At 35.9% G+C, this 15,071-nt stretch overlaps 1 protein-coding gene across 6 annotated transcripts in view; it reads right to left on the minus strand.

The window, feature by feature from the left end:
* Positions 1–15,071, minus strand: part of SORCS2 (sortilin related VPS10 domain containing receptor 2) — a 551,258-nt gene that overhangs the window by 18,197 nt on the left and 517,990 nt on the right. For all 6 annotated transcript variants that reach the window (XM_048304588.1, XM_048304587.1, XM_048304585.1 and 3 more), the window contains exons 20-25: positions 13,483–13,616; positions 12,195–12,318; positions 10,346–10,458; positions 8,571–8,696; positions 5,442–5,541; positions 3,817–3,919 (exon numbers count right to left, since the gene is read on the minus strand). In XM_048304588.1, the coding sequence (XP_048160545.1) occupies positions 3,817–3,919; positions 5,442–5,541; positions 8,571–8,696; positions 10,346–10,458; positions 12,195–12,318; positions 13,483–13,616 (700 nt within the window). The remainder of the gene's footprint in view (positions 1–3,816; positions 3,920–5,441; positions 5,542–8,570; positions 8,697–10,345; positions 10,459–12,194; positions 12,319–13,482; positions 13,617–15,071) is intronic.

The raw sequence follows: 15,071 nt of genomic DNA on the forward strand, positions 1-15,071 counted from the left end.
ATGAGCCCTTGCTCCTTGCTGCCATGCTCAAAATTCCTCCCCTAAACTATCTAAACCAATAGCTCAGATAAATCAAACAGCTCATTTGTCAGACACCATTACAATTAGTTTTTAAAAATCAATCACATTTATCATTTAAAATTTACTTGCCATTTACAGAGTAAAAGTAGCCCTCATCTGAAGTCCTTATCTACTCTGATAACAAAGGATCAAACCCCTGTGTTTCTCAAAACATTTTGGCTTTTTTTATTTTTTTCCTTTATCTAAAGCAACAAACCACGCTTGGGATTGCCAGGAGTCACTTCATGAGCTCTGGGGACTCCAGCACCTGTTTTGCACAAAGCAACCATCAGATAAAGGGGGGGTGGGGGGTGGGTGAGGTCCATGAATGAAGACATGAAATGATAAATGCTTGCAATTTTACAGCATGTGAAAACAGAGGGAAACAGACTTCCTAGTCAATGCTTAAGTATTTGGGATTAGGGCATATCAGAACAGATGTGACCTACAGTCACCTAATCATTACCTAGACAGCCATGACAGCTCTGGTTATCCAGCAGATTATAAAATTTTAGACTTGATTAGAGCAGTGGGAAATTATAAAATTTACATCTTTTCTATTTAATGGGCATCCCTTGAGAAGCAAGGAGAAGGCATTGGTTTGTACTACGCATGTAACTAATCAGCCAAAATCCCACTACCTCTATATGAATCTGCCTCTGCTTTTCCCCTACCCCCCTACCTAATTAGATGAAATACTCTTTCCTTTTTCTGCATATGAATCATCAGACTTATGCAGGATTGTTATTTTTAGATCACTGCTCTCACCCAAACTAATTTTGTTAGATTTACTTCTTGTCAGGGACACCAATTTTTAGTACTGAATATTGCACTTTTCAAAAAATGATAAATTTTTTTTTAAACAGGAGCAGCAAGTTTCATTACTTATGAAAGATTAGTAAAAAACGAGGTGTTGGATTAGTCTCTGATGTCTTGTCAACACCATCTTTCATTTCCCAGCTCAGTATGACAAAAATTAGTGTGAATTAAGACCCAAGTTCTTATGACATGAACTTCAGGAATAATTTGGGCAGGTGATCATGCTTGGGGACAAGGAGCCTCAGCATTTAGAAACCTTGGGGCAGTTTGGGCATATTTCGCATTTTCTATCAAAGCTGTAGGTCTACACAAAAGCCTGCTGTTTTCTCTCCCTTTTTCATCACAAGTCATGAACTCTGTCATTGCAAATGGATAGACATGCTCCATCGTATGAAGCTGCAACCTCCCTGCCAAACCAGTCACACTCTTATTTTGCAAGCCAGTTTTTCCATCTTGCATCTTTGCAGGTATCAAACTTAACTTTGAGCCAGCAAAGAGAGAGAAAGAGAGAGACAGCAGCCCAAGACATGGTCATACAATCTCTTGCAAACCACCTGCTTTGCATGTGCTCCAATGCCAGCTGCAGGTCCTGTAGACCCCACCAGTGTAGTGATAAAACTAGGATCAATAAAAATTTCACTGATGTAGGGAAAAAGGAGTTTTAGCCCTTCTATTAATCTAGATGAATGAAGGGAAAGCACCACCAAATGTCTTCCATCTCCTCCTTAGTTTTTTAAATCATACATCATAATTATGGACAGTATTATCATTTCAACACTTTACAAATCTGTAATTTCCTCTGTGGAATTAAATCGTATTTTTATTTCCCCAAGTTATCTGAGTTACCGTAGGCCACAGTAATTCTGAAATTATCACCTAGAATTGAACATTTTTTGTTGCCTATGGCATTCTTTCAGCAAATTAATTTTTAATACCCAGCCATATAATATTGAGAAGCTGCCTTTGTGCATTATAACTTGCAACTTTTATATCTATGAAGCACACTCATTTCATAGCCTCAGTCCCTGTGGACCAGTTTGTAAACTTATGTACTCACTGTACTGACTTTAAAGGGACTGTACTCCCAACAAGTACTCCATGAGGATCCAGCAATGCACCAACCATCTCCATAAACAAAGGAAAGACTTTTCAAAAGGGATTAAAGATTCGGGTGGGACAGGAGTTCACAGGGAGCCCATGGGGAAAAAGTGATTTTTGAAACGTAGCACTCACTGATTAGGTGCTCAATATTCTTTGAAGAAGAAATTTCAAATGAAGGATGCAACCAAAAAATTGTCATTTTTGAAAAGCTTAGCAGGAATATTTAAAAATAATTCTTTCAAATATCTCAGAAACAGATAAGATACAGACTAAAATTGAATACTACTGCATGTTCATTCATCAATGCCAACAGCAGTTTTTAGGCTACCCACAAACTTTTGAATATATCTAATAATAGTCCTCACTTGCATCTAAATTACCCCCCAAAAATGTAAATGCAAATGATTTTCACAAATTACATACCGAAGTGTGAGAGACATTAAAGCTCACAATTTGGAAATTGTACTATATTTTCCTCCTTAATAAAAGTGATGGTTCATTGGGCATTTTAGAAAGAACTCAAGGAAGACTGTTTTTATTCCTTTCCTGAATATTTTATACTTCTTCTACCATGCGGTAATTGTGTCTGTTATTTAATTGCTCTCATTTAAGAGCTAATAAAAGATATAAATCAGATAGCTTTTAAAAGATATCACAAGGAAGTTCTATGATCCAAACACAAATAGAAAATCCTCCATTGTATTGCTATTAAAATAATATAATTACATCACATCAACCATTTTTATGTCTTTCCTCTCTTCAGGCACCTAAAATAGAAAAATGGATTTTTATTCCATTGTAGACAGTCTGATATAGTAATCTGTGCTTTGTCCTTTAAAGCAATCAGTCACTACGAACTCTAAAAAATTTAGATGCTTGAGAAAAAAGGGGCTTTTCTCTATTGACATAAAAATACTTTAGCTAAACAAACCCTTACTTAATGCTAGCTACATTTACTGCTGTCACAAACTTAAGGTTGCTCCTAGTTCTATAAATTTATATTTATTTTAAATAAAAATCACCCATTAAAAAATGAGGCAAATCAGTATGAATCTTCTCTGAGGAAGGACAACAGGAGCTGATGATGATGATGAAGGCCTGTTTCCAGTATACTCAAACCCAACAGCTTCTGAATGCCCCAGAGATACAGAATACCAGTAGGATAGACAATGATACTGTCCCATGAACAAGAACAAATTATTTAAATTGCACAGCAGCTCGGATTAAAACCAGTTACAGATTAAAGATATATTGGACTGTCCAAGGCTGGCATGGCTCAGTTTTGAGAATATGCTCCACATAAAGGCCGCTTGCAGAAATATTTCTTCCCTCCACACCCTCTAGTGCCAAATTAACGCTAATCTCTTTCTGTCAGTCATTCTCCATAGCATTGCCTCAGCAATTAAAATGTAATGTGTGCAAAGAGAAGCCCCAGAGCATTACGTGCTTTGATAAAACTACATTTTAAGCAAATCAGCATTGCAGATGCACTCCCTGTCCCAATCGTTTTAGCTTATTCATAGCTGTTACAAGTAATGAGAAGGGAATTAATCAGGAATAATATTTTAGTTCAGTTGATTCTTGATGGTATTATTTAGACAAAATGAACAAACTCTCCATAGTTTCCATATCGATATTTATCTTGGAACACAGCAAGTGAAACAAGCATCAGTGTAGTACCTTGATGTCTGTAAAGTTCAGAAAAACATGATTTTCAAAGTGGTATACTTCTTGCAATTCTTCAAGAAATCTTCTTTTCAAATAACATACTCTGTCTTGCTAATCTATGGATAAATCTAATTCTTAAAATGCATATATTGGTTAAGGTTCACTTGCCTTTTGAACTTGTAGAGGATGAAAGCCCCGACTGCGACTAGACAAATAACAAAGAGAACCACAATAGCCCAGTAGCCACTGCCTCCTCCAATCCTCTGAGAGTCTGAAACACAAAATAAAAGAACAGTTTTGCATGTTGCCTTCCACATCATTCACATTCTTGAGCCTTCTTTTCTATTTAACTGTCAGGTCAAAAACATTGGTTGTTATTTTTGCAACCTCTTCTTTTCACTATATCTGTGGCTTCTTCAGAAAGGCAAAACCACAGAATTAATTGGTAACTTGTTTCTGAAGGACAGAGGACCCATTTTAAAAAAAGAAAGCAACAAACAGGAAAACTCAAGATCCTGATGATTCAATTATTTGCATACTCAGTGGTTGTTTGGGTTTTTTTATGGGAATCTGAAGTTATCATAGTAAATTATCACACACCCTAAGTACAAGCTTTGCAAAAGCAGAGCTGTATTAATTTCACAGATGGAGAAACTAAGGCTCTGAACAACAAATGAACTCATCAAGGTCATATACTGGTAACGGCTGGAATGAACATGGGCTTCTTTCAATCCCTTTTGTGCTGGCAAACGAATGTCAGCCCTTTACACAAGACAAGGTACCACAGTGAGACTGTAGCACAATTCTACATTAGCAATTAGATAAAAGAGCTTTGTCTTCTACAGAGAGCTGACAGAAAAAACATCACACCAGCATTTACATAAATTGATTGTGGCTGGCTAAAGCTGTTCTCCCACAACACACTGAAATTAATAAAGAAGGATATATTATGGAAGATAATACACAAACAAAAATTACAGGACATTCTAACAAAAGATTCAAGTAAAAGCTGAACTTTCTGGTTAAAACATCATTTTAACATCTCTCTGTTCAAAATACAAACATGTATGCACACATACTCTCTTCAGCCAGTTTCCATCAACAGTGAATCCAGGGAAGCAGGAAAGGCACACAACTCCTCCTGCCCCCGCCCCATTTCCATTTGTTTTAAACAGAGAAAAAACATAATTTATCTCAGGACAGGATTAGCAATGTGGAGCCTTTACAGCAATCTTCCCATTAGTTGATTCAAAGATCAGAGATACATGGCAGAGATGCAGCAAGCCTGTGTTAGACCCATGTAGTTACAGCAGCAGAGTTAATGGCTGACATAAGGGCAAAGAAGCTCTGCTTTCTTAGCAGCCAGTGCAGCCTAAAATGCCTTTAGATCACCAGATGAGTTTTTTGAAGCCTGGTTGGCTCTTCCTTCAGGGCACTATTTTGTACAATAGCGGTATTTACTTTATGTTGTGGTTACACAGAAAAAGGAAAAAGCTTGTGATACAAATGACAAGGTATGAAAAAATGGAAACATAAAAAAAATTTGGCCGTTAACAATGACCAAATGAAAATGTATACATATATACGTGTATGCGTATGTATATATTAACATATATATACACACAAACTCATATATATATGTGTGTTTATTTATATGTAACTAGTACCAAGTAAGTATATACATGTGTTATACATACACATATATATTGACATGAAGATTTTCTCCTTAAATTATTAGAACTCAAACAGGCATCCAAAAGTTGGTCTGTTGATAGCTTCTTTTAAATATTTACCTGAACCGGAGTCAGCTAAAGTCACTAAGACCCAGTATCCTCCCCTCAGAAAGAAACTGATGTTGTGTGCATTCAGGGCCTGCTTTATAGCTGCTATTCTCTGAAAATACAACAGAGAGAATGTCAGATGTCTTGTGCTCTGTTCCACTTTGAGGCACTCAATGTTTTTAAAAGGAAAACCTCTGGTTCTTTAAATGGTGAAAGCACTTGTCACTGATGAGCTGAAATCTACAAGAAATTCAATATTTAAAAATTAAGCAAAACTCCAGAAGACATAAAAGCTGAAAATGTCAAAATTTTATAGCCAAATCTTTTTGATTACCCAAGTCTTTATGTTTACCCAGTATGTGACAGAGAGCAAGTAATTTGCACGCGCTATTGGGTTTACCTGGGTCATAACTCACACAATGCACAATCCATCTTAAAAACTCCCCATTCTTCTAACTTATCAGAAGAAAACCTGTGATGTCACTTTGGATTTGCTGCTATAAAAAGTAACTGCTATTTAATAATGAACTGCATGTCATAATTTACCTTATCGCCTTACCTGTAATGGAATGAATTCCATTTATAGCTAATTTTTAACAATATCCCACAGAAATATATACATTCATCCATGTGGAAAAAAAAATCAGTATTCCTCCCATTTGCCTCCAGTGGATAGAGCATAGTGAATTATGGTCTCTCATATTTTTATGGAGCAGAACCGTTAAATATACCATCAGATCCTAACCCCAGATGACAAATTGTCTGAATTATATCTTCTACTTGCTTGTGTCTTCAACATGGTCAATTTTCTAAAAGATCAAATCTAGTTTCATACTCTATGCCTTATAATTTGGGACACAACTTCCCAGAGGATGCCAAATTAGAAATTTGCATTATATCCATGAAACATTCACAAGTAACTTCTTGTATGATATTATCAATTATGCTCATTTTGACAAGCTTTTGAAGTATAATGGATAAAAATCCCTGTAGTCCCTCTCATATTATGGACAGACACTATACAAAAGTTCAAATATCATCATTCTTTTTGAGAAATATCTAACTTCTGAAGCCATTCCACTGACTTTATTACATTCTTTTATGTGGGAATGACTCAAGGGTGAAGTGAGCATGGCTTCAGTTATTTCACAAGACAATTACAGCAGATTGCTCCTAAGTATTTATCTTGTTGCCCAAAGCCTGAAAAGATAACGAATATGACAACTCTACTGACTAGGAAGCTTTAAAGTGATGCTGCTACCAATGAAATAAAGTTTCTTCGTATCAATCCAGGTTCATTCACGTGTTCATGGCATATAGTGCAAGAGGGACAACTACTTTAGGTCAATCTGACTTACAGCCAGTAAACGAAATTTCTGAGCTCCATAACTTTTGACTCCTCATATTTTCCTGGCAGGTTCCTAAGGAACCCAACATTTGCTGTGGTTTTTGCTTAACTGATTAAGACTTGTTCGTTATTTAACTCCCCACTTCTGGGTTCCCACCCAAATCTACATGAACAACATGTCCTCAGGTCAAAAATTTGAATCTCATGTGAATCCATCCAAAGGTTCTGGCTTAGTTATTTCACTGGGAGACTGATGGTTTTTTCAGTGCTTGTGGGTTTTTATTTTTCTGCTCCAAGGTATTTACTGAGCATGGTGCTGCCACCTCTCCAACGTCTTAAAAAACAAATGCAGTCTTTGGAGCTCCTCTCTAGACTTCCTAAGTTAAGGTTCTTATACCAGCATTTGAATTTTCCATCTTCCTTTTCAACATCATTTACAATGACAATATTTGAACATGTGAACACAATGGCTCCTGCATTATAAGAATGTAAAAGAATGAAAAATAATGACACCATTCAAACTCTTACCCACTTATACATCTTGGGTTCTCACTTTCCCTTTTTGCCAAAGCAACTCACTGGGAATTTTCATGAAAATTATTTTGTCTGGATAGAAATCTTCCTCAGAGCCCCTGTTTTCCAGATTTTAGTTTAATTGTACTTTAATTGACTCTTTCACCTGGACTCGTCCCACCTGACATTAGAAATGTAATAGATGCGCATAAATTAAGCAACCAAGTCTTCTCTGGAGTCAATAATCAGAATGGAATACTTTTGAAATTTCTGTGTTCTTAAAGCAGGTTAAATCATAGTCAGTTGTTATTTCTTCATGCATGTATTTGAAACAAAAAGGGCTCTTGTCAGAGTGGGACCAAATTTCAGAATTTTCCAAAGGGCTCCTCGTACTACACTGACAACTTACTTACCATCTTTGTTATTGATGGCTACTTCTATCAGTAATGATTCCTACTCTATATGGCTAACTTAATAAACAGTATTACATCCCAACACTTCATGTAAAGCACCAATAAAATCTCCAGCAAGCAGGTGTTCTCTGCCTAAACAAGAAATTACTGCCTTTAATCTTTCTGAAATAATGTAATATTCCCAAATCTAAATGGTTTTCAACCGAGAACAAAGAGGTTCTCTTTAAGGGAAGAAATTTTTTAACTATGTCTATGTTAAGGGTTTCTGGGACACCTCCTCCAAATGTGCAGAAAACATTCTGCATTGCTGAGTCCTCACAAAAGTGTCACAACACTGATTTTGAGAACTGGCATGAGCAGCGTGACAAAGCACATTCTTCCACTGACTCATAATAAAAACCTTTAATTTTCTTCTAGTAACAGAAGAGAATGCAAGGAATCTTTAAACTTATGACAACATGAGTATTTTCCTGTTGACCTAATAGAAGCTATTGCTTCCAAGGTCATTTGCATAGGGTATATTTTCAGGATATTTCTTGAGTCACAATCAATTCTGATATAACACATTTTATAGGAATTTGTGCCATTCAAGTCTAAATCAACAAATTTATATGCACATATCAATATCTAAAGCAATGTCTATTAGCAGTAATATAAAAACAGAAATGTAGGCAGCTGCTGGTCTGTGCACTGTCAAACACAGCAAATATACCTGCTGTAGCATTCGTGTATCTTGTCAGGTGGGAGTGAGATCTTTATATAGGTAGGGATCATCTCTTAATTTCATATAAAGACAATGAGAGTACAGCCACTTATTGCAAAACAGGATGAAGACTGTCCTAGGCAGATGTGCATTGTTCTGGTTACCTTATCACTAGTTATGCTTCTCTTCTTTTTTGGTTGATTTGCTGGTAGTAGCACATGCAAGTCAGCAGCTGTGGGCAGACCAGGCTTCACAACTGTCATGAGAGTTTCTTCAGGTATACTGGTCTCCTGTAAAGACAACAAAGGCATCTGGCAAATCACAGGAAAACACACTTTGTGTTTTATATAAAATACTTGAGTAACTCCACATACAGCTTCTAGCCTTCAGTGTTCAGATCCTTAATATTTAAAGAGGATTCCACTAGAAGGTGAAACATGAACAAAGTCAAACATAAATACATGGAAATGTGAGTTGCTCTTTGAAGATTGGAAGAGCTAAGTGTTGTTATCACATTAAAGTAATTCAGTGGCATCAAGAAAAGAAGCAAAATGAAGAGGTTTTCAGGTTTTGTCAAAACTCTGCAATGGCTGAGATTTTCAAAGGTAACATAAAAAAAAAAAACAACCAAGGGATTTAGGATCTTTTGTGAGCCATTCAGACACAGTGTACACTTAGAAGTGCATAGTCATTACAGCTGACTTTAGCTTCAGTAGGTTACTTTGGAAGGTGCTTAATGGACAGAAGGAAGTCTTCCAACGTGAGACTAAGAACACTGAGGGGTTCAGTTCCTGAAATTGAAATAAATACCTTCATTCCCCTGCTGAAAGTCAAATACATCCCTTTGTAAAATAGTTTGTGCAAATTTGGCTTTTAGTCCCAAATTTCTCCATGTTTTGTACAATGCAGCCACACAATTCTAATGACCATACCCTGGGCACTTTCCTTAGCCTTCCTCAAACAGATTCTGAAGCTCCATTAAATTGTTCATATACTTTGGCAAATGTTTTAGTAATTATTAAAATGCAAGAGCTTATTTTATAAGGGAATAAAATGTTTTTTGACCAACACAGCTTATGGAATGAGTTTAAGTTGATAAAAGCAAGAAATTAATTTGACATTTGATAAGAATCTCAAACAAAAAAAAAAAAGGTAGGAAACTATATAAAGTCAAAAAGTTTAGAACCTGATTTGCACAATTGTAAATCCAGGAGAAGTAAAGTGATTTAAAATGCAAATATTTTATAAACAATATCAACATGTTCCTCAGTGCTACTGCTCTCACAAAAGCCAGTGTGGGCACCCTTGGTTGCTGGCAGGGTGTGTACCTGAAGAGCACAGCTCTCGAGCTCAAAGTTTCTGTGAGGTGATGTAATGCCACAGTACTACAGCATAGTTTTAAATTTGATTTAGCCTATAGGATTCAGCTGTTCCCAAACCACGTTTCTTTTGTGAACATGCTCTAAAAAACCAGTGGTACAAACTGTGTGCCTATAGGTTATATATAATTTTCCAAGTTACAGAACCAGCATAGTAAATTCTTTCTTTCTGCTTTGTTTATACACAAAGATGATGTCTATTATATTACACATTCTTTAGCTTCTAAATCTATCACATTTAAGCTACTTAACTCTTCCTGCTTTGCAGTCAGTAGTATTTGCTAATATGTCTATCCCTAATCCCAGAGAGCAATATTTAGCATTAATTGCCAATTAGACTGTGTTAGACCTAAACTGTCGATGTTACAATATCATTGTCTACAGCTTGCACTTGAAAGTGACACTAGGCACAAACTTGCTTGAAATGTGGCTCATGAGGTTCATTTTATTATTTTGCTCTGCCTCCATTTCTAAATCCCTTCTAAATGAGAAGGTATTAACTTAACCTTCAAGCTTTATGACTGGCAAGGGAACATTTTATGACCAATCTGAAAGAGCACCTTTGCAAGGAGTCGCGTCACTACCCGCCCTATGTCTTCCCTCCACTCCGGTATGTCGGGGTTGTACATGTCCAGGTGCTTAGTAAACTTCAGAGGAAGAACATGAAAATGATCTGGAAAAACAAAAAGAAACAGCAAGAAATAAACCAGATTGCAAAAGGGGTTTGGTAGAACTAAAAGCTAAAAATCTGTATTTAGCACTTTTTTGCTGTGCAGCACTGCAGTATCTAGGACCCCCACTGCTCTCTGTTGTCAGGCATTCAATTTCTTTCTGTATTTTCATCAACATCATCAAGTTTGTGCTTAAAGACTAAAAAAGGAGGAAGAAAAAGAAATAAAGCAGATCTACATACATGTTTTGGGGTCATAATGTTCCCAATAATTTTCCCTTAGGTCAATAAGGGAGTATTACACAGAAGTCATTGGTTTCTTTTATTTGAAATGAGAATGTACCAAAGGATTTTACCCTCACTGGATTATAAGCATGTGGGGGTTTTTCCACTGCACATTTCTGTTTTCCATATAAAATGAATACTTTACTTCATAAATTAGATATGAAATAAGAACAGAAATGATATTACAAAGGCTAACTACTGCCCTCTTTGAAAAAAAGAATAAAACAAAGGTACACCCACAATATTTCTCTGGACTTGTCAAAAATATCTGAAATACTAGAAATGGGTTGAACCTCAGAAAGTAGTCTCTAACATCTTCCCTTTCTACCTACAGGCTCCTTTGATGAAAACCTGGGGAACTTAATGCAAAGCAGAGGTAGAGAACCTCTGGAACACACGAGACAAACCTGCCTCCCCCCAGTATTTCCAACAGAATTATATTTTAATGTGGCTTGCTTTTTCAAAAGTTTCTTTACGTTCCTGATGGCCAGTACTTTCATGATCTTGATATTAGGATTGGCAAAAGGAGCACTGGAATGACAAAGCCATTGATGTAGTCACACTAGGAGTGTTATACTTCTGAATACTTCTAAAAAAGCTGATGCATTTATAAGTGGTAGTATAAATGTTATATCCATTTATCTCAGAAAAGGAGAAGGTTCATAAAAGCTCCATTTAGCATAAGTGGCGCTTTTACCATTATTTTAAATTAATTAGTATACTAAAAGCAAAAATAACAGAATCTTCTTCAGACAATAGAGATATATCACATCTTGTATTGCATGATATCCAAAGGCTTTTAGCTCTGCATTGAAATGAAAGCTTTTATACTTATCACAATTCCCACATGTGACAGCACAAATACAAATGCAAATAATTTGCCAGCACTACATTTTCCACAGTATATTTTGCCTTGTCACCACATTATAAAACACAAAAAAGCCACACCAGGGCACAGCGCGGAACAAGAGCTGAAGGGTTATTTCATAATTACAGCAGAGCTATATTTGATCCAAAATCTCAGATAAACATCAAGGTAACAGTGACGTATTGTGATTAAAGGCAGTTATTTGACATTGTTTTCAATGCGGAGAGCATACACACAACTAAATGTTCTTTTTTTCCAGAGGTATTTAGACTACTTTACTTAGAAATTCTGGGAAATTTTCTAGTCAGAGGCGAAAATACTACTAAAACACTTTACATATAGCATTTGGAAACCACAGTAACATTTAAAATAAGCAAAGGAAACAAAGTGTTTGAGATTAAGCCTCCCATACAATCCCACTTTTCAGCTTTGTGGTTATCTAGTGACAGTTCATGCCTCTAATTTTAAGAATTAAGTCTGGCATTAGATATCATTTTACACTAGGTTCAGTTGCACCAGGGCTGGTTTTAGAGGTCCAATAATTAATACATATTAAACAAAAAAATGAAAAAGACTAAGGTCTCACCAAAAACATGGACAACTTTTGAGTCCTGAAGCATAGAGCTCCCACAGGAGACTTGCACCGTAACTCTGACATCACCTGTCTCAGCAAACTTTGTCACCAGAAAACTCTCCAATGTAAGCAGTGGCTTTAAAAAAACAAAGAACAGTTAAAAACAGAATTTCAACAAGAACCATGAAAACAGTGCCTGAAGAACCTGTTGTTAAAAATATCACCAAAAAATTTTCACATCAATTTTAAATGTACCAATGTTTCATCAAATGGATCAATTACAATTTTCAATATATAATTTTCTTTCCCTAAAAGCGTCCTTTATAAACAGAATAGCAGCCAGATGAGGAAAATATTTCTTTTAGAGTAATCGGTTGCATATTAGGTTTTCAGTCAGATTCCACTGAAGTTAATGGAGTCTGAGGGAGACTCAACAATCTCTACAAGATTATATAAAGCAAGTCATTTGCCTCAAAGAATGTAGGGTATGTCAGGGTCAAAAGGATTAATGCTGTCAACTTAGAGCACCAGCCAACAGTAACCTCTAAGGTGGAGCTGAGATACTCTGTTCCCTGACCACTTCCTTATGAATTATAAAACCTTCACAAGAGCTGCAGTGCCTGTACCAGCAATGGCAAAGTCAAAAATTATGAACAGATACAGGCTGGGATTATGGGAGACAGCACATTCACAAGAAGAAAGTTCACTGCACTTATTTGAAGCATTCCTCTGTCACACTCAGTCTGCCTCATAAAGAAAATATTTTACTTACCTGTTATTGAAAGAATTGCCTTAAAAGATATTAACCCAGCTACACAATAAATATTCCCAATTGAAATACTCGGATATTTAATGATCTAGGACCTGTTTATATAGACTTTGATCCCCAAATGAAAAACACTAGATTGTTTGAGTGCTCTCAATGTTTTGATATTCTTTAAGATATTCCTTAATTTTTGATATGATATTATTTTAGACTCCCAGAAAATATTTATCTATACAATGAAAAAAAATATACACACACACACACATATATATATATCTATATATCTATATATCTGTATGGCACTATAATTTATATCACTCATTATTAGCTTGGAAGTGCATAAATCCAGGTTGCATCATTTACAAGTTATGATCCCAAATCCATCCCCCTCTACAAGTTATTTTCCACAGGTAATGAAGTAGAATAAATTGTTGTTTGCCCCCACACAAAGGAAACAGTTTAGAAATTGAAAGAAAGGGACAACCCTTATTGGAAAAAGATTTAAAAGAATCTCAGTCAAAATCATTTGTGTACCTGAAGATTGTTTCCTATCCACCAGTAGAAAACTGTCAAATTAGGGTTCTTAGGCAGTATGATGGCTGTCAGGTTCACCTCCTGGTTTCTCCCAATGACTGGAACCACTTCTAAATTTAAAGCCTGGAGTGGAGCTGGACAAAGTTCCAAAAACATCACTGAATAAGAATTCATCAATTCATTAACACCTCTCTCCCCAAAAGCCTCTCATCTGTTCACCATAACATCCTGAACTTATTTTTCCCTCCTTTCTCCCTCTTTTACATCCATGTTGAAAGCTATGGACATAATTGGAAAGACCTCATTTCAACCAAAAAACATCCCCCAGATCAGCCCAAAACCCCTCAAACAAAATCTTAAAGCAATAAGACAGATCAACAAAATGCACTTCTCTCATGCCCATTCTTTTCATTCATGTACAATTCTAGAACACATAAGCTAATACTCCAGTTAAAAAGTGGAAATGGCAATCTCAGCTTTTTTTTTTTAACTTAGCAACAAAAGATCAAATGAATAGAAATCTAACATCTCAAATTGCTATGGGAAAAGCAGAAAACTGAAAAAGAATGCTGCTGACTACTCATTTTCATTATAAAATATCAGCTGTTAGGCTCACACCACACAAAAAATCTCATTAATGCATGCTTTAAAATAGATGTGTACATCAGGGGAGCATTTATTTGCAAATCAAAATAGATAACCTCTGTACTCCAAAATGTGCCTTAGAGTAAGTTTATTCCTTTCTGAACTACCAAAGCCATAAACATTATTATTTGTTTAAAAGAAATGCATCATTACAACAGTTTTATCTGCTTGTAAATGTTGTGTTTATTAGTGTTGTGCTGTTTCACAGCACAATAACTGTGTTGAAAGAAAACCTTTCCCTCAGAGGTTTCCCAGTATATCTTTATCAGAATGTCTGAAGGTAAAAGCTTTTCAACAGTACAATGTGATAACTAGAATTTCTTAACTTCTTCACCTGCACCAACTACCCAGGATAAGAAACCACCATATAGCCCAACATTCATTCATTGCACAGAATGAATACTAACCCACCCATTTTTGGTCCATTCTAAATATCTTTTAACTCATTCAAAGGCTTTTCATCTCAGTGCAAACTTAAAGGTAATTAACACTGTTCTAAAGTATTTCTCTTATTCTGTATCAGGAACTGAGTCATTGCCTGTTCACTTCTAATTCATTTTGACTAAACTGACTGAACTTCTGAGAACAAGTTGTCCAACCTCCTTTTCCACCTCACTTCACCTGGTCTGTGTGCTGCTTCATCTGTATGTAAGGCTCTACTTTCACTCTGCATTTTGCCCAATAACTCTTTAACCACCTATATTAATTCAAGACATGTTGTGTGCTTTAAAAAATTTCTTCAGTAGCTTCCAGGGGAGTAAAAATGCTTCTCCTGTTGCCGGTGCCTTGAAGAAAAGTCAGAAATTAATTAAATTTGTTCCTTCTAGAAACAGATTTTCCTTCTGGAGGGAGCTGCGAAACTTTTTTGCTTTTGCCATAAATTAGTGTTTTCACAGAGGAAACTGATCACTTTGAGATATGGTTTTGTTCCTGAAGAAGATTAA

Source organism: Corvus hawaiiensis, chromosome 5, assembly GCF_020740725.1.
Source record: "Corvus hawaiiensis isolate bCorHaw1 chromosome 5, bCorHaw1.pri.cur, whole genome shotgun sequence".
NCBI lineage: Eukaryota > Metazoa > Chordata > Aves > Passeriformes > Corvidae > Corvus > Corvus hawaiiensis.